The following is a 27867-nucleotide window of genomic DNA, read 5'->3' on the forward strand; positions in this document are numbered from 1 at the left end:
CTATTGTGCTATGATTAAATAACTATTATCATTCATATGCTTTCTAAAAGAGCATTTTATACTTTTCTCAAAAACTCTCTCCATTACTACAAATTGGAACAGGACAAATAGTTTTCACAATACATTTTTTACTTAAAGACTCTCAATATGCCTGTCTGCTGATGGAATGCCTGCTTCCTTCTTTCAGTTCATGCCAGCATCCCAGACATCATCTTAAAGCCATGTTTCCTATGCAAGTTATCCTAAACTCTAGATGGGTTTCGTTGACATACTGTTAGTCAAGCTCAGTTTTCATCACCGGAAGGAAGCACCAAAATCTTTTTATTTTTATTTCTGCTTACCCTTACGGCCACCATATTGAAAAAGTATACATTCATAAAGGACGCATTTTGGTTCTGTAAAAATTAGAGATTTCAACAAATAACCCCCATGTTGCTTATGTAGATTAAATTAACGGCCTACTTCAACCATAGCTTTCTAAAGACATGCGCCTGCTACTTTTTTGTATTTTTGTGAGGAACTTGGGGTTGGTCACCCGAAGTTACCTGGGGGAACCCAGACGTGGACCCCTTGCTCGCTGTGCTCAGAGAGGCACAGCTCCACCTCACTGATGAGGCCCAACAAGGCTGAAACACGTGTATGGGGTTGCTGTTGGTATTCTTGTTCAAAGGAGGTTTGCCTGGCATTTCGGTCCTGGACTGCCCTTGTGGGCGGGACAAAGACTTATATGCAAATGGAATTCCTCCTTTGTGAAAAGTACAGTGAGCTAAAAGCGATGGCTGCGGACTCTCAAAGTGGGAAAAACCACAGAACAGGTTATCATGCCATGTTCTTTCGAGAGAGGGGCACCGGCTACCTTTTTTGTATTTTTGTAAGGAACTTGTGGTTGGTCACCCTAAGTTACCTTGGGGAACCTAGACGTGGACCCCTTGCTCGCTGTGCTCAGAGAGGCACAGCTCCACCTTACTGATGAGGCCCAACAAGGCTGAAACACTTGCATGGGGTTGCTGTTGGTACTCTTGTTCAAAGGAGGTTTGCCTGGCATTTCAGTGCTGGACTGCCCTTGTGTTCGGGACAAAGACTGATATGCAAATGGATTCCTCCTTTGAGAAAAGTACAGTGAGCAAAAAGCGATGGCTGCCAACTCTCAAAGTGGGAAAAAAAACACAGAACAGGTTATCATGCCGTGTTCTTTCTAGAAAAGGGCGCCTGCTACCTTTTTTTGTATCATAGCTTTTACTTATGCTAATCAAATTACCTGCTGTTAGCACATTTGATGACCATTTATATTTTGGAATCAGACAGTTAAGTTTAAGTGGACTGTGAAACCTCTACAATGGGGCCGTGAGACCCACCCAGGATGTGACCTGTACCTTTTATCCGGTCCTCCTAGTCAAAACTACGGAGCTGCTCTCTATCACAGAGAACAAGCCTGAAAACCAGTATTTTGTGATATCATCCAACACTTGGAAAATGTCTGCTTTGGGAGCACATACAAGCACACAGCATCCATGCTCTATCATGCAGGTCCGCAATCTGAGAATCGGTCTCGGGAGGATAGCCCAGTGGCAACATGCTCGCCTTGGAAGCAAGACGACACGGAGCAACACAGGTTCGATGCCCGGGTCCGCGCTTAGAAACCTCTGGGTATTAAGCGTGTTATAAATAACCTATCAATTGTTGTGTGAAAGAGCAGAGGGCTCCACAGGGTTCATGGTTTCTGATTCCTCCAATTACTGCCTGTCCTGTGGTACTTTGTAACTAAAGTTAAGCAGTGCAAGTTAATGCTGATGGAGGATGACACTCATCAAAAGTTTAAACAAATAACATGATTTGGCATAGTTATAATAAGATAATGCATTTCAAAGACTCAAGCCATATTTTATGGACGGATCTAGTGAACCGTATGCACTTCTGCATTGGAACTGGGTTACACCTTGTACTATAACTGTATCTCCTCTAATGTAATCATTGTATGTACTTTGTCAAATGTTATTGTAACTACCTGTAATTGTAACTTGTAAATTTGCGCCCAGATACCTTCGGATTAGGAGTGCTATTTAAATAAATAAAGTGTTTGTTAGTACAGGAACATCTATGAAATGTTTCCATTCTGTGTTTTGTGAATATCAGTTCCAGAATGTGTAGAAACAGCGTACCAACTGCACGGGCAAGCGCGACTCACTTCGCTACTATGTAAATTGCAGTTGTTTGGGTGAAAGGGCTTAAGCTTCAATTATTTGATAATCGTGTGTTCCACTTGCATGACATTTGTTTTGTGATGTTTGTATGTTTATCACATTCATCGTTGCAAAAGTCGGGTTGAGCTTTTCCCATTGCTAGTATTAATGTTATTGAACCCTGAGTAACTGCCCTCCACTGTTTCCTCCCAGGTTTACCTGTCTGCGGGCAGTGTATATGGCTTGGAAAGTCACCTGAGTGATTTAGAGGACTCCGCCCGCAGAATTAGTAGCGTTTCAACAGAATCTGAGCTTGCTGACCTGGAAGATAAGGTGGCAACAGCTGCAGCCCAAGTGCACCATACGGAGCGCCAGGTGGGAAACTTTGCTTTTTACCTACCATTCATCATCCTTGGGGTTTATCATGAAATGTCTGCTTTTGTAAATCTGACTAAAGCAGGGTTGACAGCATAGTTGCAGCTCAATGATATTTGTAAATCGATGAACACAATTATTGCCCGTTATTTTTGATGGTGGTTTTTCTCAGGGGCTATCTGGCATGATTTCTTCTCTCAACTAAGGGCCAAGATGTAGTATAGACAGGACACATAACTAGGAATTCAAAACTATCTCTAACATTATTTATAAGGTCCATGGTCAGTAATGTGATTAGGTCATGAATTTATCGGTGCTTAGAAATTTACTGGAATAAATGTAGTTGAATGGATGGTGTTGTTGCAGCATGAAACAAACAAACCTGCTAATTTGCAAGTTATGGTTCTCAAGGAAATCGTAAATCAGCCAACTGACAGGAAAAGGGCCTTTTTAAAATCACCTTTCTGGTCCATTTGGTCATTGCTTTTAAGGTTGGAACGAAGATACATCTCAAAATAAGAATTCTTTGGATACAGGTTTTCCTCTGCTGTATTTCTCCAGCATGGGAGCTTTATGGATTCACATGCTCATGATAGTCTCCATCATCAGGCTGGGAATCCTCTGTAAATATTAAAGCAGTTTAGCTTCAAGGCTTAAACTGCCTGTCAATTATAATAGCCTCTTGCTGTCACTTTGGGTCATACTGCCCCAGCCAATGGCACTAGACCTCCTTAGCTCCATCTCTGGTGGCCATCTTCAGATTTTTGACTGCACATTTACGTGTTGGGAGTCCCTGTGTTTTGCTCCTCGACATTTTTTTCATCTATTTTTGGTATATCTTCAACCTTTTTTCTTCATCATCAGACTCATCTGGGACTGCTGGTAGCAGGGATCCGTTGCTGATGAAGATCTGGACATCAGAAGATCTTCTTGCCGTGTGAGGCCGGCCCTCTACTCCACTTTGTTGCCTCCTCCACACGGCCATTGCTAGCAATAAGAGCCTTTTGAGGCCCTGCTTGAAGTGTCGCCTCAAGAAAATGTTTGTGGATGATTGACATGGAACATGTATATATTGCCTGCACCCAGACCACAATGTGGATGCCTGCTCCATGTTCCAGTCCTTCTCCATGAAGACATGAAAGGATAGCCATAGAAGGTTGGTGACTTGGCTGGAGGGGGTTTCCAGGGCCTCTGACTCAGCCTCGGTTCAAAGTCATGCCTCTGTCAGTATCGGCAGGTCTGCAGAAAAAACTCCTTCTGTGAAGAGGTCAAGATCTCATGAGGACACTTCCCTGGGGGAGAAACCAAAAAGGGGACATGGGCATGGTGCCCAAGACCCCGTCATCCATATTGTCAATGGCTCTGTCCACAATAAAAGCACCCATGATCACCACGACAGGATTGTAGTCTTCCGTCAAACAAAGTCTATTGACATCCACAACACCACCATGGATAACCCACACGCACAAATCGTTATCTACATTGATGACAGTCCTGTTGATGACCCCGTTGATGAGTCGTAGGTCCAAATCTTCCACGACTGCACCATCTACGAAGAAATCATCGACCACCTCGTACATGGTTACTACCATCATGTCCAGGGTTGTGTTACTTCCCAGGCCAGTGCCCACAACGACATCACAAGCTCCTATGATCCCTTACTTTGCTAAAAGTGCTAATGTGGAGAGGGATGTGCTGCCAGCACTCTTTTTTTTTTTTTGCCATGAACATCCAAGGCGAAACCAAATGTTTTCTCTGGTGCCTATGGCTACTGCAACACCACCTGTCCAAATGCTACAGGAGGTTAGCATGTCAGAAGATGAGCCTCTGGAGGCTTTATTTTCAGATCAGGAGGAGATAGAAGAAATTCCTGACCCTATTCTGTCGGCACCAAGTCAACCGGTGTCTAATCCAGCACCTTATCAATTGTTGCCTCCACCACGTCCACCTTCTGCACCCGCTTCTGTCCCTGCAGTTCCTGTGGGAACACCATTGGCACCTAGGGATTTGTCATTAGAGATCTGCTCCGCATACCACCTTGGTGACGGAACTGCAACACTGTCTCCCCCTCGAGTACCTCAAGGTGCCCCTAGTAGGAGCACTCCAGCACTGCATGCGTGGGAAGATCTAATCCCCCAGTCTCTGCCTCCTCGACCAGTGCCTCATTTGCTATGCCCAGTGGCTGCTCTCATGGACATGGATACCGGTCCGGACACATACATAAGCCAGGGTACGCATGTTACTACTAATGTTTATGGTGACCTAGTGCCAGCAGATGGAGAACCTTCTGAGGTTCCCTCCACAAGTTCTCCACCAGATGAAATAGGGAGGGGTCCTTCCACGCACTGTTAACATGAGCAGTGAAGCTATTCAACCTCGTTTTGGAGGAACAGAAAAAAGGTTTCCAGTTCCAGAGTCGTGAAGCCTCCAGAAAATCTGTGGTGGCTATCCATTTGCTCGATGACATCTGAGACAATGTTTTATTGGTCATGAGAAACCCTTTTTTTCGGTGCCACCCAAAGGAGGATGATTGGGGGGAAAAAATTAAGTTCGAGACACCGCGCCCAAGTATCTTCACCCTCAGCCATTTCCAGACTCTGTGGTCTCGGCTACAGGAAGGAAGAGATCCACTAACCTGTCCTCCCCATCCATGGTTCACCCTGACAAGGAAGAAAGCAGTTTTGGAAAGTGGGTGATTGTCACGAATGTTACTACGATCCAGGATGCAAATTCATTGCCCATTCTTTCCCAGTATGACTGGGAATTGTGGTAAAAAAGGGGTCCCATCTTGGATTTCCTGCCTGGCGACAAGAGGAATGAGTCTTTGGTCTTGCTACATGAGGGTGAAGCTGCATCTGATCACTCCATCACCATGGCCTTGGATATTGCAGACACAGGGTTCCGCCAGATGGGAAATGGTCGGTTCTGAGGAGCCAGGGGTGGCTGAAGGCCACCAATTTCTGCCCGACGTGCAGTCTAAGGTCATCAACATGCCCTTTGACAGCATCGACCTCTGGAAAAAAAGGTCAACGAGACCCTTCACGCAATTTAGATGGACACTAGTACTGCCAGCTTCCTTGGCACCCTGCAACAGTGTAGGCAGCCTTTTCAATCTGGGAAGGAAAGATTTTCAAAAACCACCAGAGATTATCGGCCATCATATGTCTAGCACCACCTCAGAGGTGGCATACCGAGGGAGATCGCAGGCGTACAAGAGTACACAGAGATGGCGTGGAACACACCCAAGCGAGCATGACCATCATCGGGTTCCGGGTCCCCACTTCAGCACCCCAGTAGGAGGCTGGTTATCGCAGTTTGTCGAACAGTGGTGCAACATCTCCACCGACAATTGGGTGCTCAACATTGTTCACCTGGTACCCTCAAATTCCTGGGCACATGCCATTCCATTCAACCAATAAACAAAAAGGAACAGCATCTTCCTCTTGCAGGAAGGTCAGTCCTATGGACTGTACTCAAGATATTTCCTGGTGAGAAAGGAGTATGGTTGGTGGACCCATCCTTCACCTCAGGTGGCTCAATAAGTTCTTGAAATCGCAAACGTTCTGCATGGTCACGCTATATGTTCTCGCCCAGCTGGAACACAGAGACTTCCTCCTCTCTCTGGACTTGGATGATGCATACTTCAACATTCCCACATACCGCAAGCACAGATGCTTTCTCTGTTTCGCAGTGCAAGAAAAGCATTACCAGTTCAAAGCTGTACCCCTTTGGCCTAAAATCGTCTCCAAGAGTCTTCACAACATGCCGAGCTCTGGCGGCAGCCCCACTCCACCGTGCAGGCATTTTTATCCACAGCACTGATGCAGACTCCCTCAGCAAGGAGCTGCAATTCTCCCATGAATGGGAACGCCGTCAAAACTAGATTCTTCGTCTTTTCTCAACATGGGCCAGCGGAAGATGGACCTATTAGCCACAGCGGCCAACTCCAACTACACCTAGTTTGCCCGCAGGTAACCTCAAGTGAGAGTCTGGGAGAAACCTTCCCCATTCCATGTGAGGGCCTGTTCGTCTACGCATTCCTGAATGAAGAGATACATTCAGAGTATGCAAACCTATGTAACAAATCCATTTGGCTATCTAGCGTAGATATGTTATCAAAACTCAGGGTGGGGGAGAGTAATGTTAGCCTGGCACAAGGTAGACTATGAGGAAGAAAAGAGTCCTTGGGCCTCATTACGAGGTGGGTGGTAAGTTACGGCCCTTACCGGCATGGAGCAAATACTGTGTCTGTGTTGCTTCAAGGCCGCAATTAGAGGGCCATTACGAGTATGCGGGCACGAGCTTTGCGCCATGCCGGTAACGACCTTACCATCCTGCTGTTAAAAGGCAAAAAATCACCTTTACCGGCATTGCGTGAAGCGCAGATTGCTCCACCGCCATCTATGCCACCGGTCACCGCTAATAAGCGGAACCGGAAGTAGCGTCATCGCACAGGAATGGGAAAGAGCATGGCGGCCATCTTTAAAAACACAATCCATTGCCAGCCTCTGTAACCAGGACCCATATCACCACAATACCTGTACAAACATATACCTGCAGCATTTCACAATGCCCAACGCCCTTAAAAAAAAGTGTGCAGCGCTTGCGCAAGGAGCGCTTCTCACAAGAGGAGCTCAACATGCTGGCTGAGACGCTGGCAGAAAATGCAGATGTCGTGTTCTCCACTAACATGCAGCAACCTGCAGTGCAGTGCAAAAAAGAGATATGGGCGGTGGTGGCGCAGAAAGTGAGTGCCGTTGGCACCACCCCGCGCACAGCTAAAGATGTCCAGAAGCGCTGGGACGACCTGCGCTTACGCGTGCGGAACATCATCTCTGCCAACGGTAACTTGGGGATGCCAACAGGTGGTGGTGCGGCCTCCCCCATAAAGATGCAACCCTGCGAGGAGATCTGTGCAAGCACCATTAGGATGGAGGCAATTGAAGGAGTGGGGGATATGGAGCATGGAGCCCCGTCATCGGCTGATGCAGGTAGGTGTCCCAAATGAAACACTGTAAAGAATTACACGATGATGTCACCCTGAAGTGACAGTGCAATGATGGGAAGCAGGGTCCACCAGACACATTTGCGCAAGTCAGACAGGGGTCCACCCGATGCTGCCAGTGGAAAGGGGGTGTAGGCGCAGCCTAGCAATCCGGACTCCTGAAGAACAATGCTGCATGCAAGTGCACACCATGTGTGGGGAAGTTGATGGGGGACGGGGAGGGGGGAGAGGGTGTGTGGTGAAGTTGAGGGGGGAACGGGAGGGGGGAGAGGGTGTGTGGAGAAGTTGAGGGGGAGGGAGGAGAGGGTGTGTGGGGAAGTTGAGGGGGGAGGGGAAAGGGAAGAGGGTGTGTGGGGTGGAGGGCTTCTGCACTAAATATGTTAAATTTATTCAATACACCTGTTGTGAAATCAGAATTTGAATGAGCGGACATTGTTTATTGTGTACGTGTTCTTTATTGGTGAACAGTCTACAGTGTCCATGTCCCTGACACACCCAGTGCTCTGAGTCCCGCCTCTATGTTACACTCCCGATCCATGTGTGCTAGAAACATTGGTTTATCAAAGTCTGACGCATGGCACGTCCCTCCTGTGCATCGCTGCCTCCCTGAAGTGCAGCCCCATCTCCACCCTCCTCATCCTCATCATCAGGTGGTTGCAGTTCAGCGTCAGGGGTCAGAGGCACATTCTGTCTGATGCACATATTGTGTAGCATGACACATGCCATGACGATCTTGCCCACCTTCTCATGCCCGTACAGGAGTGCCCCACCAGACCTGCTGAGGCAGCGAAACCGTGCCTTCAAAAGGCCAAATGTCTGCTCAATCACCACAAGGGTACGTGTATGCGCACGATTGTAGTCCTCTTCATGCCTGTTCTGCGGGTTCTGGACTGGGGTAAGGAGTCGCCTCTTCAAGGGATAGCCTGCATCACCTGCATGTGTGCAAGAATGGTTATGTGTAAGTGATCACATCATATGGAACGTGTATCAATGACACCATAGCATGCATTTATTTTCTGTTGGCACCCACATGTCCATGCATGAATATTGCCTCATGACGTTACTGCAATGTGTGTATTCATCAGATCGACAGATGTGCGTGGCATTGTCTAGTGGGTGCAGGGGGTGTCCTATTCCTTGTGAGTGCCCATGCACTGTGGTAGTCCACGCCGTGTGGTCAATTGTATGCTTTCATCCTGTCACCGTTGATGGCAGACTCATGATGATCTCACTCTGCACAACAGATGTGGACATGCTGCTTTGGTGGGCCTCTGTGTTGGTGTTGGGATGTGTTCATGTATTTTGCCCTCATGTGACTCCTTTGTATGCAGTAATTGAGAACTGTCCTTCTTGATGATGGTATTTGGTGCTGTGCATTAGCCATACTAACTGCCTGTTGCTGCATTATTGTGTTGTGGGGGCTATGGTCTGATTATGTTCAGTGTACATGTTGATGGCTATGGAATGGTTGTAACACTGCATCATTTTCATGGTAGGGCAGCTTACGTCGTGCATTTTGGGGTCAGGTGTCAGGTGAAGTCTGGCCTGCTTTGGGGTATGAGCATGGTCCATCCTCTCAGGTACTCTCAGCCAGGTGAAGTATGCATCTCTCCCCACAATCACCTACCCACATCGCGATGCCATGAGCCTGACATGCAACTCACTGAGAAGCCAGGATCTCTGCCCTGCATGTCGCTCCATGTAGCGTGGTATCGTGGAGTTCCGCAAGATCATTGAATCATGGGTAGATCCGGGAAATCGGGCACAACAATGTGTGATGATCTTTTTTGAGTCACATACCATTTGCACGTTGATGGAGTGGTATAACTTAAGGTTGCGGTACACTGCCACCATGGCATGTGGGACCACCAATTCAACATGGGTGCAGTCGATGGCGCCAATGCAACCAGGGACGCCAGCCAGTGAATGGAAACCAACTTTGGTGTTGGAGATCTCCTAGGCTGTCCGTGGTAGGAAAATGTGGTCACCTGTGTGCTTCAGGAGGGCATCGAGCACTTGGTTCAGCGAACGTGAGAATAATGGCTGTGATATTCCATGCATGTGCCCCACTGTGTGCTGGTAGGTGCCTGTGGCCAGGAAGTGGAGCACAGACACTACCTTCCATAGAGGTTGGATGGCGGTGCGTATTTCAATGAGGCTGACAATGTCGTCATGTATCATGTCCACAATGGTGGTGATGGTGTGTCGGTCAAGACGGTACAGGGTGTGGATCTGCTCAGGGTTTAGGTTGAATGGACTGGCTCTGATGCGAGGGATTGGGGGCATGCTGGGCCTTCCTCACCCTCCTCCTCCTCCTCCTCCTGCGTCTCCTCTGTGCTGCCTGTTGTTGTTGTTGCTGGAGTTCCACTGCAATCATGTCCTCCAGCCCCAGCATTGCTAGTAGTATTGGAATCATTTTGGTGTGTGACTGGGTGTGGGAAGGGGTGGGGTGTTCTCCTTTTGTGCTGGCCCCGTCTATATTGCCTCCACCTGTGCTGATTGTGTGCACCTGTGGCAGTTGGGAACACTGCATATGGCCGTTTACGGGTGGTCCGCGATGCTGGTATTTACTCCATGCCGGTAAGGTACTTTTCGGGCTTCAGTAGGCCGTTTTTTGCATGTCCTCCTGACTTGTGATGTCCACCTGTTTACCCTTACCTCCAACCTCATAATGACCCCCCTAGTCTTTGAGAACCCTTGCATCCCCTGCACACCACTATACTGGAAACAGTCAAAGTTGAACAAGATGTGTGAAGTATATTCAAGATAAAATATCAGAGAAAAAGATTTTGAAAAACAAAACATTATTTTAATCAAACAGATTCTCAATATAAGACCTCAACGCATTTCCGGATTCCCCATTCCACAGGAGCAAAAACTACATCATCATTCCAGAACTTTTTTCTTCCCGAACTACAAAGTAAACACTGTTCAAGATATTACAACAGTGCTTGTGTTTGTTCTTGTCACATTGAAATGTGGGCCTTACAACCGTATAGATTACTAAATTGTCTGAGTAACCAGCATTGTGAATTTTGGACACGAGAATTCTAATTGTGCCCACCATTGTTTTCTATTTTTGTACTCTTTGTATAACGTTTGGATGTTTTCTTTGATGTTTCTCATCACATGTATAAAAGTCTGTGTTGTGAGGGATTGATTAATTTTATATGGCTTTTTTCATAAAATAAATATGTTCTCCAGCATGGGGTCTGGCATGGATTCACATGCTCATGAATATTCCCCGTCGTCAGGCTGGGAATCCTCAGTAAAGAAAAAATCAGTATCAGTATCAGTTTCGTTTCTGATCGGTCTTTCTTAGTAGTAACCAATCACTGGTCTCTGGGTCAAACTGCTCCCAGCCAATGACTGCCCTCTCCCTAAGCCCCTCCCCTGGCAGCCATCCTCAGATTTTTACAGCATCTTCAAGTGATGGGAGTCCTCGTGCTATAGCTCTCAAGCTTTTACTGCGTTTTCGCGCTTTTTTCAAAGAGATTTTCTCATTTTTCGGTTAAATCGAGCCTCAAGCTCCACCGTTCTACTTCCGATCAACGGGGACCCGTTTCGGAATTTTCTACACCCCTCAAGGGTGAAGTTTTAGTCGAGTTACGCTTCTTGGAGGATTCCGGAAGATCTGAGGCCTACCATGGACATGGCCCAGGACGAGGGAAGCTCGACGCCCGGATCCAAGCTGTTCAGGAACTGCCCTGGATGCGGGTTACAGAATGTTTTCAAGGAGGACGAGCATTCGAGATGTCTCTACTGCCTTCATGAGGACAAGACGCACGTGGAGAAGGACTGTGCGTTCTGCAAGAACCTATCGGAATGGACCATGAGGGATCGTCGTTCCAGCCTCGCCAGCTGGCTGGAGAAGGGCCCAGCAGGTGAGAAGAAGAAAAGGTCTGAGCGGTCTTCTAAGTCCTGTGAGGGCTCCCCAGCGAAGGCTAAGCACCGCAAGTCCGCAGGCACCGGGAGCGCCGAACGGTCGGGCTCTTCGGCTGCCAGGCAGGGCGCACCTTCCCTGGCACCATCAACCACGAGCCAACGCTCTTGTTCGGGGAAGAGGAAATCCGAGAACCCGGGTAAGCTTCTGGAGAGGCCCCGGTCGATCTCGAAGGATTCGGCCGAGGGGGAGCGAGGCGGTGACCCTCCCCCCAAGGTGAAGGCCTCAAGTGCGCCCAAGGTGGCGAAGGCCTTGATTCACCCGGCTAAGGCCTCTATCGAGGGAGTCACGGCGGCCCTGGCGAAGCCTGGGAGGCTGCACCAGTGGAGGCGATCTCGGGGCCCAGAGTTTCCCTGCCACCACGGAGGGAATCCTCTTTCCAGCCCATCGACAAGACCCCCGTGAAGACCCCGGTGGAAAAAGACGGGGGGGGCCGGTGGCCATTACGGACACGGATTCAGCCTCTGAGGAGGAGCTGGTGGAAACCGTGAAGAACCTCAACAAGAGGTTCGAGAAGGTACGATCCCATGGGAGGGATCCCAAAGAGGTGGTCAAAGAAAGCGACGGTGGTGCCGACGAGGCCCCAGTGGAGGAGCAGCCATCCCTCCCGTCGCAGTCATTGGCCGAGACTCAGGACAACTCGGCCGCCATTTTGATGGCAATCCAAACCTTATGCACAGAGATAAGGACGAGATTACCATGAACCCCGGCGGACGATCCTGAACTGGGCCTGTCGGGAAGCCCTCCGAACAAGCGGAGGAGAGTTCATCCCCCCCGCCCTTCATGCACTTATGACCCGTGGAGCCCTCATCCCCCTCACCGGACCCCAGAGATGACACGGCGACGACAGGGACGGACCTTCCATCACCACTCCCTCGGGCCTCCCCGCCCGAAGAAATTGGCTCCTTTCACGCCATGATCGCCAGGGCATCTAAGCTCTTCCAGCTCTGCCCCCGAGGAACAAAAGAAGGAGGGTTTCCTCTATCAACAGCGAGAGGCCAAGAGAAAACGGCCCTCGCAGTACCATTACTCGACGATATCTGGGACGAGGGACTTGCGATCCTGAAGAACCCATCCACGACGCCTGCCAAGAGGGAGAGGTACGAGAAGAAGTACCGGGTCCCCGACACGACCCCCTTGTGCCTCAGGGCTCAACCTACGCCGGATTCGGTCGTCTCAGCGGTGGCCAAGAAGAAGGCGGCTGGGGCGACAGCCTCAACCTCTACTTCCCCACCTGACGGCGAGGGTAAGAAATTGGATGCCATGGGGCGACGGGTCATCTCGTCGGCGGCGACGACAATTAAGGCGGCCAACGCCTTAGCAATTGTGGCCCGTTACGACAGGGAGCTATGGTACAAGATAGCTCCCCTACTGGACTTCCTACCAGATGACAAGAGCGCAGAGGCCTTGCAGATTCTGCAGGAAGGTGAGATTGCATCGGACCACGCCATAACGGTGGAAATGGACATTGCAGACACCGGGTTTTGCCAGTTAGGCAACGGTGTTTGCCTTCGATGACGTGGCTGGCTCAAGGCGACAGACTTCCGTCAGGACGTGCAGACCAGGGTTTTGGACATGCCGTTCGACAGCAACAACCTGTTTGGGAAAATGGTGGATGAGTCGCTGCAGGTCATCAAGGCCGACACTGAGACAGCCCGAGCCCTGGGAGTCCTTCAGCAACGACGGCCCTTTCGGAGCACTGGAGGCAGACAGGGTGCCTCCAAGGGATAAGGTGGTGGCTCCTCTACGTACCGCCAGGCGGCCCGCTTCTCGTCCCAGGAGGCTTACAGAGGTCGCGGCAAGCAAGGAGGATCTCGTCAGCAAGGCCGCCTCCAAGCAAGATTGAACCGGCCGTAGCGTCGGGCCCCCACCGAAGCACCCCGGTGGGAGGCCGGCTGGCGAAGTTTGTCAGCATGTGGGAGTCCATCTCCACCGACCGTTTGGTGCTGGATGCCCTGGCCCACGGGCACACTCTCGAATTTCTAAAGAAGTGTCCCTGCATTCCTCCCGTGGCCAGGAAGGAAAATCACGTCCCTCAACTGCTGTTGGAGGTAAAGGTGATGCTCAAGAAAGGGGCCATCGAGCTTGTCCCCAAGAGGCTCCGAGGCTCCGGAGTATACTCAAGATACTTCCTCGTCCGAAAGAAGGCAGGCGGTTGGCGCCCCATCCTGGCCCTACGTCGATTGAACAAATACATCAAGGCACTGAAGTTCAGGATGGTCACTCTCCAGCACGTGCTGGGACAGCTGGAGGAGGGCGACTTCCTATCGTCGTTGGACTTGGAGGATGCTTACTTCAACATCCCCATCCTAAAAGGACACCAAAAGTTCCTCTGATTCGTAGTCCAAGGTCGCCACTACCAATTCAGAGCTCTGCCATTCGGATTGAAGTCGGCACCCAGGGTGTTCACCAAGTGCCTAGCACCAGTGGCGGCGTGGCTGCACCTTCAGGGGATCCACATCTACCCCTACCTGGACGACTGGCTCATCTGTGCAAGGTCAAGAGAACTCGCCGTCGAGCACACGGCGAAGGCTGTCCGCTTACTCACGGAGCTGGGTTTCTCCATCAACTACCCGAAATCCCATTTGGTTCCGTCGCAGGTGGCACTGTTTCTTGGAGCGAAGCTCGATACAGTGCAACGATTGGCGTCTCCGTCGGAGGAAAGGACGAAGGCCATTTTAGGCAAGGTGCAGCGCCTGCTAGCCACGGACGTGGCCAGGGTGTGATCCATCAAGTCCCTCCTCGGAATGATGTCCTCATGCATCCATCTAGTGCGCCTGTGCAGGCTACGGATGCGTCCTCTACAGGAGTTCCTCAACGCCCGCTGGATGCAAGCGGCGGGCAGCTTCGAAGACAAGATCCCAATCAACGAGGTTTTTCGTTGGGCGATTCAGTGGTCGGGCACCCGTGCACACCTCAAGGCGGGCACGGACTTCCAGACCCCGGCACATCAGGAGACGGTGACGATGGACGCCTCCCTGGAGGGATGGGGTGCACACACCAGAGATCTCCACACAAGAGGCCTTTGGCTCCCGGAGGAGAGGTCTCTCCACATCAACATCTTGGAGCTCCGCGCCGTGTTCTGGGCGCTCAAGTCGTTCCTCCCGTCCCTCAAGGGCAAGGTCGTGAGGATCTTCACCGACAATACCACCATGATGTTCTACATCCGGAAGCAGGGAGGCACCAGATCCCCAGCCCTAGCCAAGAAGGCCCAGGATCTGTGGCACTGGGCCGTCGCCCAGGGGATGTTTCTGGTTCCCTTCCATCTGGCAGGAATCAAAAACACCATTGCCGACTCACTCAGCAGGGAGCTGCGCTCGTGCCACGAGTGGGAACTACGCCAGGATCAAGTGGATCGGCTCTTCCAACGATGGGGCAAACCCCAGATCGATCTGTTCGCGACGGCAACGAACTCCAAGTGCCAGAGGTTCGCCAGCAGGTTTCCCCAGCTGAGGAGCATGGGCGATGCTTTCTCGTTCCCCTGGGACGGCCTGTTCCTGTATGCATTTCCTCTGTTGCTGCTGCTGCTTTGACTCATCAGCCAGCTCAAGAGGTCCCAGTGCAGGATGATCCTCGTCGCAACGGCGTGGCCGAGATCGATCTGGTTCCCGGACCTTCTGGACCTCTCAGCATCCCCACCAGTCAAGCTGTCGACGGACGCAGATCTTCTCTCCAGAGAGGGAGGTGCCATCCTTCATCACGACCCGGAGTCGCTGAACGTGCAGGCCTGGCTCCTGCAGCACTAGAGTTTGGAGGGAACGATATCCCGGCAGACTGCAGAGAGGTTCTTGCAAAGGCCAGGGTGTCCTCTACTCTCAAGTGGTGCTACGGACATAAGTGGACAGAAGATCAACCCTCTACGGATTATGGCACCTCAAGTGCTACCATACCTACTGTCCCTGGCCAAAGCTGGACTAGCTCACGCTTCCATCAAGATACATCTGGCAGCGATCTCCCGATACACCAGAACTGCAGGATGGCCGTCCTTGTGGTCTCATGGACTGGTGAAGGAATTTATGAAGGGACTGTTCCGATCGTTCCCGCCGGTGAAGGCTCCAGCCCCGGCGTGGGAGCTCAACGTGGTGCTGACCAGGCTCATGGGGCCACCATTCGAGCCTTTGCATTCGGCTCAGTTGAAGTCCCTGTCGTGGAAGACAGCGTTCTTTGTGGCCATCACCTCCGCACGACGCGTGGGAGAGATTCAGGCCCTATCCTGCAAGCCTCCATACTTGACTTTTCACGATACGAGGGTGGTGCTGAGGACGCACCCCTCTTTCATGCCCAAGGTGCCGTCGGACTTTCATCTTAACAAGCCCTTGGTGTTGCCAGTTTTCTTTCCGTCGCCTTCGTCGCCGGCCGAGAGGACTTTGCACTCGCTGGATGTAGCTAGAGCGCTTAAGTTCTACGTGGACAGAACGAAGAGTTTTCGGAAGACATCACAGCTGTTTGTGAACTTTGGACCTGTGAACCAAGGGAAGGCTCTCTCAAAAGCTTCCATTTCCAGATGGGTCTCCGGCTGCATCATGCACTGTCATCGGTTGGCCAACCGACCATTGCCCGGCCGTCCGAGAGCTCATTCGACCAGAGCGATCGCTGCTACTACGGCGTTCTTGTCTGGTGTGCCCCTGCTGGACATCTGTAGGGCTGCTACGTGGAGGTCGACACACACCTTCACGAGATTCTACTGTGTCGACCGGGATTCCAGGGAGGAGTCCAGAGTCGGCCAAGCAGTGCTGCGCAACCTGTTCGCCAGAAAGTGGGCCTGGTGAGGAGGTAATAGTTGCTTAATGTTGAGTTTATGTAATGCTTAATGTTGAGCCTTTTGCCACCTCCCGTTGGTTGTGCATGTGTGTACTGCTATGTATTATATTCATGAGCATGTGAATCCATGGCAGACCCTATGCTGGAGAAGGAACAAGTTACTTACCTGTAACTGTTGTTCTCCATTATGGGTCTGGCATGGATTCACATGCGAACCCTCCCTCCTTCCCCTCTGCAGCTCTTCACTTGATCATACAGCCGCTTTACGTGCTACCAAATCTGAGGATGGCTGCCAGGGGAGGGGCTTAGGGAGAGGGCAGTCATTGCCTGGGGGCAGTATGACCCAGAGACCAGTGATTGGTTACTACTAAGAAAGACAGATCAGAAACGAAACTGATACTGATTTTTTCTTTACCGAGGATTCCCAGCCTGACGACGGAGAATATTCATGAGCATGTGAATCCATGCCAGACCCATGCTGGAGAACAACAGTTACAGGTAGGTAACTTGTTCCTTTTCGTTTATGATGAGTTGTTCGATTCATCCGATTCATGTTAACTTCAGATACACGTTTTGTATATAAAAACATATGACCAGCCCTAATATCCGAGGTTGTTAAAATGGTGGCATGCCTACCTGGTTTGTTACACGCTACAAAGTAAACAAAACATTTTTTAGAAAGATATAATCTTGTAAATCACCCAAACTACTAATGCAGTAAACCATAAAATACATTATTTAAACATCCTCCCATGGTCAGGAGTCCTCATACACCTGGATTAAGTTGCGAGCAAGGGCCCATTGTCAAATGGGTTCTTTGTATCAAAACAAGCCTGTTCTTCCTCATTGTTTACGCATTCCCTCCAATCCCACTCCTCCTACAATAAATCGAGACACACAAAGCCTGTGCAGGATTATCCTCATTGCTCTGGCGTGGCCGCATCATATTTAGTACTCCAACCTCCTTCATCTGTCAGTAGTACCTGGCATCAACCTGCCTCCTCTTGCGGACCTACTCTCCAGGGAAGAAGGTTCCATTCTGCACCACGACCCAGCATCCCTCAAATTGACGGCTTGGCTCCTGCAGCCCTAGAGCTTGGACATTTGAAATTGCCTTTGGAATGCTGTGACATCCTGGCAAAGGGTGGTGCTCCATCTACTCTATCATGCTACAAACATAAGTTGAAGCATTTTACTATATGTTGTCATTCACAATAGCTCGATCATCTTCGAATCAAGCCTTCCCAGATTCTGCCATATCTGCTATCACTAGCAAAGGCACGCTTAGCAAACGCATCCATAAAAGTCCACCTGGTTGCTATCTCTCGTTACACTTGCAGGACAGGCAGGCCTTCTCTCTGGTCTCATCGACTGGTGAAGAAATTCCTCAAGCGCCTGTTTCTGACTTTTCCTCCAGTAAAGGCGCCTGCCCCAAATTCAGAACTGAATGTGATCCTCCCCTTCGAGCCTCTTCCCTCCCGGGCTCCTCTGATGTTTCATTCATGGCAGACTGCCTTTCTAGTGGCTATTACTTTTGCCAGACATGTTGTAGAGTTGCAAGTTCTCTGCTGCAAGCAATCGTATTTAATATTTCATCAATCCAGGCTGGTGCTGCGCATTCATGCCTCATTTATGCCAACGGTATTGCCAGCTTTTTATCTCAACGAACCTCGGGTCCTACCTGTGTTCTTTGGCTCTCCAACCTGGCGGAGGGGGAATTACATTCACTGGACGTTGCCCATGCTTTGAAGCTCTACGTCGAACACACAAAAGGCTTTTGCAAGACTTTGTAAAATTTTGTGGCATTTGGACCTGTTGATAAAGAGAAGGTCCTGTCACAGCTTCCATTTCCAGGCTGCTATCTTGCTGAATTTACCATTGTCATGGGCTTGCAAAAAGGCTGCTGCCAGGAAGACCTAAAACACATTCCACCAGTGCTGTGGCTTCTACTATTGCATTCCTGTCTGGTGTTCCTTTGCTCGACAAGGCTTCTACATGGAGGTCTATACACACCTTCACAAGATTCAACTGCAGTGACAGGGTTTGCAGGCAGGGGTCCTGTGTCGGACAGGCAGTGCTTTGCAACTTATTTAACTGAGGTGAGTGTTCAGAGGTGAGGTCCATTGCTTCTGCAGAGCAATCCCATTGGTTTCTCCTCCCTTTGGTTGTGATATATGTACTGTTGTGTAATCGTATACATGAGCATGTGAATGGATGAAAGTTCACATGCTGGAGAAGGGACAGGTTACTTACCTGAAACTCCTGTTCTCCAGCAGGGGTATCTTCGATGGATTGACATGCGACCCTCCCTCCCACCCCTCTATGGCTCTTCTTGGTTCATGCTGCTACATTACGTGTCCTTCCAAATCTGAAGATGGCCACCAGGGGTGGAGCTAAGGAGGTCTAGTGCCATTGCTATATATATGATATGATATGATTATTTATAACGCGCTTAATACCCAGAGGTTTCTAAGCACGGACCCGGAGATCGAACCTGTGTTGTTCCTTGTGATCTTGCTTCCAAAGCGAGCACGTTGCCACTGAGCTATCCTCCCGAGACTGGTGGTTGGGGCAGTATCACCCAAAATGACAACAATAAGCTATATGAGTGGCAAGCGGTTTTTTAAGCTGTAAAGCCAAACTGTTTTACTATTAACAAGGATTCCCAGCCTGGTGACGGGGAACATTCATGAGCATGTGAATCCATGAAAGATGCCCATTTTGCAGAACAGGAGTTACAGGTAGATAACTTGTTCATTATTCCCAAGGCCCTCTGTCACTAGTAGGGTATGTGTTTTTCTGTGAAGTTGTGTTGTCAGGAGCAGTGAAATTCTGCTGTATGTATGCCTGCAGCAACATATTCGGGATAGCATATTTTGAAGGCCCCTTATGATAATGGATCGATATATTGAGCATTGGGAAATAATACAGCCTTGGCTGCTTGGCCCAATGAATAGGCAGCTTTAACCTCATGAGAAGCCCAGGATCAAGAGGAGACCATCAGGCCATTGTGACCTTCAGTAATTTAGTCACTCTTTTAGTCATTGCCATTGTAAAGGTAGTGATAATTGTTTGCACTAGGGCTGATCATAACTTTAAATTTAGATTTTGTTTAGCAAATATACAGGTGTAAATGTGCAACATTGATAATTCCTTTATTCACTGCAAATCTATACTTAAATGTCGTCGTTATAATACACTTCACCTTATGACCAGTAAGACTTCCCTTGGCCCACAGTTTCTTGAATTGGGTCAATTTCCCTCTTCTTGCCCCTGCCAAATCTCCAGATTTTGAGTAATCTGTCACTTGCATCGTCCATATGGCAGCTAAACTGAGAATATAGATTAGGCTCTCAGATTCATTAGGTTCTGCGTTTGCGATTTCCAGGAGCATTGCTGAAATATTATCGGAGGGCCAGGACCAGCGACATTCAGAATGGAACCACAAGTCTGTATCCAAAATGTCAGAAGCACCCCAGAATGTATCAACATGTGTAAAGTATAAATGAACATCTAGCACAATTGAAATTCAGCATCTTCTGTCACCAAGCTGTACTGGTGTGAAATATAAATCTTTTATAGTGTTGAAATGCTGAAGATTTAAATTGAATGATGCTTGCTTTTGTTATAGAGTGATGCAGAGTGGTGGCCCATTTCTGCACTTTCAACTCTAAACCGCCAGTTTTTATGAGTAATGATACAGTTGTCTGATTTTGATACTGGATGTGTGACATATAACATGGTAAGAAATAGATTATAATGTTTTTATTTGTTATGACCTGACAATGGACAAAGTACAAAGCAAGCCTTTCACAAAAAGAAGAAAAAGAAAACAATTTTCTTTTACACAATACATCATAAGCCATCGTGCAAATGTCTAAAACAGAATGTCCTTCGTTCTCAACATTCTTTAAGCTTTCACAGTATATCCTGTAGGGAATTGTAAAGTCCTAGAACAAGTGACGTGTTATCCCTCCACATTAACCATACCCAAAATAAATCTCCCAATGTCTCTCCCTCTGAGCCCAAAAAGGCCCCCAAAAAAAAGTTTTGCGTTCAGTGAAATAAGAACAAAAGAGCATAATATGTTTCAATGTCTCCGTACAAGCTGAGGACCATGTCAAATTGTTGCCCCATTTACTAGTACGTGGATAGTAGATTTAGTTTAAATCATAAAATATAGACTTCGCACAGTTGGTGATGGAAACTGTGGGATGTCTCAACCCACTGGTCCAGGCCCTGCAACATTACTGTGCATTGCTGGCAGCAGAAGCATCAGAAATGGCCACCGGAAAGCATGCTGCTCGCTAAAAATCACCAGAAAGTGTGCAGTAAAAATCTGGAAATTAGGCCGCCATCATCTTTTACCTATCTTAGTGAGCACAGGAGATCACTGCCAAAACCCACCATTGGGCTACCCACAAAGTAGCCTGAAATCACTCGAAAAAGCAATGCTGATTGCCAAAAAGAAACACAGAGCTGTTTGGAAATCCGTTTTCTTGATTGTCAAAAATGTGCAAATATCATGGCTCACAAAGCACCTAAAAGATCCAACCTCCTTGTTGGGTGTTCCACATTATTCTACTGCAAGAATCCACATAAATACAATGTCAGCAAGAATCATATGTATCAGAACAAAATCCTCTTTTAAAGATACTTGATGGAAAGAAAGCTGTCAAAAATGGGTGTAGTACCGTTACTCACCTCTGTCAGAAGCCGGCGATTTAAAACTTATGTGTAAAGTTGAACATTGAACTCAAACTATGCCAAAGAAGAGATGTCCATCAAAATGCCATATAAGAGTGCCACACATTGATTTTCATGTTGAAAAAGGACTGGAAGTAAAGATGGGTTTGCTTATTTTAAATGTATAAATGTATTTCTTTCACAAGGAGCTATGTTACAATTGACCAGAAGGTAACCTGGTTCAGTTAAAACTTCCAAGAGGCCTTCTTCCCCTGAGAATCTCACACCTTGTTCATTCCCTCCAAAAGGAGAGCATTTCGCATTGGCATGTTAATCAGAAGGGGAGGAGATTTCCCCTGCTGCCCAGACCAAGAAACAATGGATTCCTTGGGCTGAATAAGAATGCTAATTCGGGTGTGACTGACAACAAACTGCTCTGGCAGGAAGGCAGGCCATGTGACCCGCTGACTCAGCCCAGCTCTGGAGGCGGGCCAGACTGAAATTGTTGATTGAAGTTGGTGTAAATGTATGTTTTAGAAAAATGCTTATAGCAAAGTGTACTGAACTGACAAAAATATGAAACTTAGAGATTGTTAAAATGGAAAATTCACTCACAGTTTAAGACTAAGATGTGCGATGTTCTGAGACTGAACCCCGGAAATGTTTCATATTGTAAGCCGTGTTTATGTTAGGAACATGAAAAATTACAGGAATGTGCCCAGAGGGGACGTGCATGCATGTATAAAAATTGGTGCAGAACTAACATTGAGAAACCCACCAAAAGCGCGAAAAAGTTGTCATTTATGAACCATAGCTCGCAGGAAGATGGGAGTTGGACAGAAATGTACCTTACGCAATCTGTCATGTAATTATGTATTAACAACTTGTGTATCTTGGAAATATGTTTTTTGGGGAAAATAGATTTCCTAAGAAAAAGCAAAGGGGAGGGATTTCCTTTGGGCCATAAACGCAGCATCACTGACACCTGATGACACACTGCTCCTGTCTCAAATCAGGAGAGGGAAAATTCTCTGACCTATCAGATCCTTAGAGGGTTGGGCATAGTAGAATCAGCCTCCCCACCCACTTTGGAAATGGATAAATAGGGAGTGCTGAGGACAGGCAGGACACACACTTTTCCACTCCTCAACTTATTTCTTGGCGAAGCACCCTGCAGGAAGATCCAGGCTCTAGACATAGATCCAGAGACCAGACTCTAGAACCAAACTCTAGAACTTAGAAGCAGAGAGGCCTAATACAAGAAGCTGAACCCTTTTTCAGCAGGCTTCAGAATCTTAAGCACCCTGATTTAACCCCTCAACTTCCAAGGGGCTCAAATTCAACAGCCGGGCTGTGCTATTTTGCTGTCCTAGCTAAGAACCTTGTGCTAGAACCAAGATGCAGACCCATAGAGCAGAGCTGTATCCAGAACCCGTCAGATCCAGTCCAAGAGGCCGTGCAGACCAGAGTGCCATGCGGAGAGCAGAACCCAGTGCCTGAGACCTGTCTGGTGGCGAGAGAATCTCAAATTTAAATGCCATTTTGAAGCTGACATCCTCAGCTTTCAAACAAACCCAAAACGACAATTTCTGATAGTTTTGCTGTAATCACAAATTTGCAATTTGGCTCAATTTCACCACATGTCCAAATAGCTGTTTCTTGTTTTCAACTGCTGAATTTCGTTTTTCAATCTGCTAATCATTCTATAATCATTGCTAGTGCTTACCTGACCTAATCCAAAGCAACTCTTACTAATTCTGAATCTCATTTAGTGAATTAAAATCAATTTTAGTATTTTCCCATTCATTCAAACCACATTTAAAAGCGATTAACCTGTTTTAAAATCATACCTGTTCTCTCTAAGCTTGCTGTGGGAACTGGGATTGAACTGCCTGCATTGTTGATTGATATTTCTGAAACCTGTGTGCTCTCTTCCACCTCTTTATATTGCATACTGGGGGGAGTGAGTAACAGGGGGAAAGAGTGATCATATTATCTGTTGATTGAAGTCCTATCAAGTCTTACTTCTGTGTTGCATTCTTTCCTATCCTTGCATTTCCTTGAACCATACATAGTATTCTCTGCTACGTTATTCTTCCTATTTCTACTCCAAATTGATTAAAGAGATTGATATTGTAATATTACCCATTGATGATCATTGTTCATATTCATAAGTGTGCTATTCAGATATTATTCATAAAAGTATAATCTATATATTGTTCAATTCTTCAAATAAATCTTTTAATTTGCAAAACAAACCACCTTCTTGGCTCAGTGAGGCCGGGGGGATTCAAAGAGAGGGGCATTATATAAGGGTACATCATCCAGAATTAAAAGAACTTTGACATAAAAATATATAAATAAGGGTTTCCATTGGGCATCCCATACTAGGCATTGACTTAGTTGGAGTGCTGTATTGAAATCACTTAAAAAATACATAGATATACCTAGGCAAGTTAGATCTTATTTTTTGAAAATGTGCATATTCCCTATAGGACGAGTAGGAACCCAGGTTTTATTATCAATTGTTCTACCACAATCAAGCATGAACAGTTTGCGGCCTGCCTATTCACCAACTCATCTTAAGATGAGTTGATTTCACTTAAAAGGAAGCACATAGACATTTTTAAAAATGACCAACCAGGCAACTGTCTCATGCTGACAAATAACCCCCAGGTCCTCATATAGTGAGTGCGGGGGCGATTTGACAATCTTAGCATAGCAACCCAGTTGCCTCCATGGGTACCTTGAGCTAAGAGAGACCAGGCATAGCTGAACGTGGTCTATTGCATTAGGAAATCCCAGTGACACTATCCCCTGGATCGAATCAAGGGTGTCTCCCAGGTCCAGTAATGAAAAATCTAGACTGTACAGAACAATTGGCTCGACCTTGGTTAAGTAGAATTTTATGAGCGGCAAAAGAGAGAATCTTCAAAGAAGATTGTAGATCCTATTTAATTGTGAGACCAATGGTTTTGCTTTTGCCTTCTGTACAGCCCTGGTTTTCACTAATAAACTGATGTTGGTTAGGTTATAACCCAAGTACTGTGTCGTCAAAACTTTCTCCAATCTTTGATCCCCTACAACCCAACACATGGTCTAAAGTCTCAATCCATTGGAGAAGAGGAACACCTTAGACTTTGGCCCATTAACTAACAGGTTGTTTTTCACTGCATAGATGGAAAAGAGGTTGAGCTTTCTTTGCAGACCGATTGCTGTTTGATCTAAAAGACTAAGTCATCTGCAAATGCCATCCAATTGAGCTTCAGACGACCCCTTCTGAATGGGAGGTAAGTTAATGTCCCCGTCCCAAACACGTCTAGGTTGGATAGGTAAGCATTACATAGTAAGGACACAACCCTACTTAACACCGACATGGGTTGGTACTGGCCCTGTGTATGCCCCCTGCTTAGTGAGCCTTACCTTCAGGGATGTGTCAATGTGTAGCTGCTCCAACAGCAAGACTAGTTTTGTGGGAAACTTCCAACTTACCAGTTGCTTCCATAGTACACTGCGGTTGACCCTGTCAAAAGCAGAGCTCCTGTCCAGAGAGGTCATATAGGCCAGGCCATGCCCCTGAGATGGGCCCTGATAGTTGCATTCAACAGGGGGCCTATACCCACCCTGACTCCAACTTGGTAGCATGAAATCACTCCCAACCTCTGAATCGAGTCAGAGTTATTTCAGTAAGAGAGGGGCAAAGATTTAGCTCGAAACATCCATCAATGCCATGGGTCTAAAATTGTTACGATCACCAACATCTCTCTTTTTATGTATAATAATGATCAGCTATTTATGCTAAAATATAGGCACCAAGGTGGACTCCCAGATGGTCCTAAACATAGGGCACAACAACCATGCACATAGAAGGTGATCGCTTTTGATCACCACAGGCACCAGTCCGTCCGGGCTTGGTGCTGGGAGGCCTTTGCCTTCTTGACAGCTCATACCACGTCACCATCCACCCATGGGAATGGTGTTGGAGGTTCGGTCTCCAAACAAGAGTTCACCCTGTTCAAATTCCCATCAGGACTTGGAAATGTGTTTGTAAGGAACCCTACCCATCTTCCCTCTGTTAATGACTGACCAGTTTAGGCTAAATAATAGCTGTGTTTTTGTTAATAGTGGACCAAAAGTTGACACAATTACGTGAATCGATTTAAAAAGGTATCTGGTCAATCCATTGACAACCAAAGCATCGGCAGCCATACCATTGAAATATATGCAACGAAATTCCATTCCATCAAATAGCCATTTCGTTGTATATAATTCGATGGATCCATCAAAATTAGTGGCGTTAGGGTTGGGGCTAGGGTTAGATTAGGGATTAGATTAGGGTTAGGGATGGGTTAGGGTTAGCGCTAGGGTTGGTTAGATTAAAGGTTAAATTAGGGTTAGGGTTGTGGCTAGAGTTAGATTAAGGGTTACATTAGGGCTAGGGATAGGGTTAGGGTTAGATTAAGGGTTGCATTAGGGTTAGGGTTGGTGCTAGGGTTAGATTAAGGGTTATGTTAGGGTTAGGATTGGGGCTAGGGTTAGATTAAGGGTTATGTTAGGGTTGGGGTTGGGGGGGTGCGTGGGGGCTGTTTTCTTTTTTTTGGGAGACACCTCCACCCCCAATATACAAAAGAAATATTTTAAACTTTACAAGGAGCTGGAAAGTGCCAAAAGTTCAGCACTGGACAGCTCCATGTAACGTTCTAATGTTACAACAACAAAAAAGGATTGAAATGCAATCTTTTACATGTAAAAGTGCATTTCCATTGAAACCAGTCCATTTATATTTTCGATGGACTGGTTTAGATGGAAAGGCACTTTTACATGTAAAAGATAGCATGTCGATGCTTTGGCATTCGATCCTTTTTATTAGATGCTTTGTTTTTTTTAATGTAATCACTATAAACCTTTAAAAAATCACCTCTAGCTGTGGAAGTACAATAGCAGACAGATAATTAAGAAAGTAAAGATTTAAAGAAAGGTGCTTTGCTCAATTGAAGTTTTGTGTAGAATGATTTGAGGGCTTTGTCTTGAAAAAACATCAGAGATACTATATTGCCACTGTGAACCTCTTGCTAGAACATGAATCATTTCAGGTAGGAGATCATTCTTGTACATCAGAATATATTGATTATGTTTGGATATTTCATAAGCTTTAAACCAATCATTCCAGATGATAATCCTAAAGAGTTTGCTACGTGACAGTTTTAGGGACTGAGATTGCCACTGTTCCGATCAGTGCTAACGCTGTTGTTTGCAAGCAGTATTAGAGCAAAGTGATATGAATGGACAGGTCACACTGCAGTTGCAACAGATGGTTGACCATGGCATCCTGTTAATAAGAAGTACAGAAGGGAAAGGCTTCCACTTTCAGGAGACAATTGGATATATTTTGTGTCACATCTAATGTTCACTCCTCTCCAGATGAAGCTTTCGTTATCCTGAAACAATATTTTTGGAACTATTTGGGGTGTGGGCAGAAAGGTTAAAGGAAGTATGGAAGAACAGACATCTTGATAGGATTTTCTCAACCTTATTAAGCTATTGGAAGTTTAGACCACTTTTTGAGTTGTACCAGCATGTCAACATAGAGTGGTCGGTAGAGTGGTCGGTAGTTCAATGTAAATGGCTTGCCAATGTCATTGGTTAAGAATGTACACAAGAAATGAAATCAAGCTGGATGATTTCAGAGGAGCTTTTTCGTTCATGTTTCACTATATATCCAGATAACTTGCCAAACCTTGTGGGAATAACATAGTGTTGTCAACTGAATTGTTAGTTCTCCCTATCAGCATGAAAATGTATGAACCCATTGCTTGGAATTTTCTGCGTGTCAATGTTTGAATGAGTGTTCCACCCAGTCCATCAGTCCAGGGAAAGGGGATGCCGGGGATCTCTACATCAATTGTTCTGCCTGTGTCCTGTGAAGTATATTTCATCCCATGCTCTTGAAATAAACCTTAACTGAAGCTTTAAAGAGCCTCCAGAATACCGCCTTTCTGATTACACATCAGCAATGAGTTATTGGGCATCCCTAGAGTCCACTGCATCCTTTGCCAGCTGATGACCTGCGCCAAAGGAGGGCTGTAGGGAGTTTAATATCTCTGGCATGTGCACCACATAAGCATGCTGCAGCTGTTGACTACTTATGATCAGGACCTGGAGGGCCATAGAGTGCTGGGTTCTGCCAACCTTTGCTCCTGAGGAGCGGGACGATTGCAGAAAGAGCTGTGAGAGGGCTAATGTAGGTGGGCAGAGCAGGGATGTTGGCTTGCAGAGTGACCAGTAGCACTAAAAGCTGCAATACTATTGCACCTCGCTGGTTAGTGACTTCTTATCTGCTGCTGGCAGAAGATTGGTGCTCAAAGCTGTAACAGATCGGAATCCCCTGGCAAAGGTATGCTTTCCCAGGATGCTTCCCGGAGCTCTTTTGATGTACCAGGAACTGTTGAGTCATGTGTATGGTTCTGTCAGGTGGGTGCCACTTGTAGCAAAGCCTTGGTTATAACAAGGTGGGTGTTGTGCAGGAGTATTGCACTCTACGGTGAACCAGGCAAGAATGGTGGTGATGTTGAATTTAAGGGTGCTGTGTCCACCAGGAACAAGTCAACGGGACCTTCAGTGCAGTAAAGATCAACGTCAAACTGTTAGTAATGTCCTCTTTATGAGAGGGAAACAACCATGGGGAACTCTCCATGGATGGTTCAAATGTTGAAGGAACGTGTACGACAGTAAAGATTGTTCTGATGCTCGAACCTGGTAACAAGTCGAGGGGTGACCCAGGAGGTCCTGAGAAGATGGGCTGGTGGTACAGGAACATTGTTTCAATTTTAAGAACAACTGTGGAAAAAAATTAAATGTGACTTGTGCATGGTCTGGGGAAAAATCACCAGAGAACCCTTTGCCAAAGAGCAGTCCTG

General features: G+C 47.3%; 1 protein-coding gene across 5 annotated transcripts in view; it reads left to right on the forward strand.

The window, feature by feature from the left end:
* Window positions 1-27867, forward strand: part of MYRIP (myosin VIIA and Rab interacting protein) — a 2049246-nt gene that overhangs the window by 1662590 nt on the left and 358789 nt on the right. For all 5 annotated transcript variants that reach the window (XM_069648262.1, XM_069648265.1, XM_069648266.1 and 2 more), the window contains exon 13: window positions 2394-2555. In XM_069648262.1, coding sequence (XP_069504363.1) covers window positions 2394-2555 — 162 coding nt within the window. The remainder of the gene's footprint in view (window positions 1-2393; window positions 2556-27867) is intronic.

This window comes from Ambystoma mexicanum, chromosome 2q (genome assembly GCF_040938575.1).
Source record: "Ambystoma mexicanum isolate Mex_15411 chromosome 2q, UKY_AmexF1_1, whole genome shotgun sequence".
Taxonomy (NCBI): Eukaryota; Metazoa; Chordata; class Amphibia; order Caudata; family Ambystomatidae; genus Ambystoma; species Ambystoma mexicanum.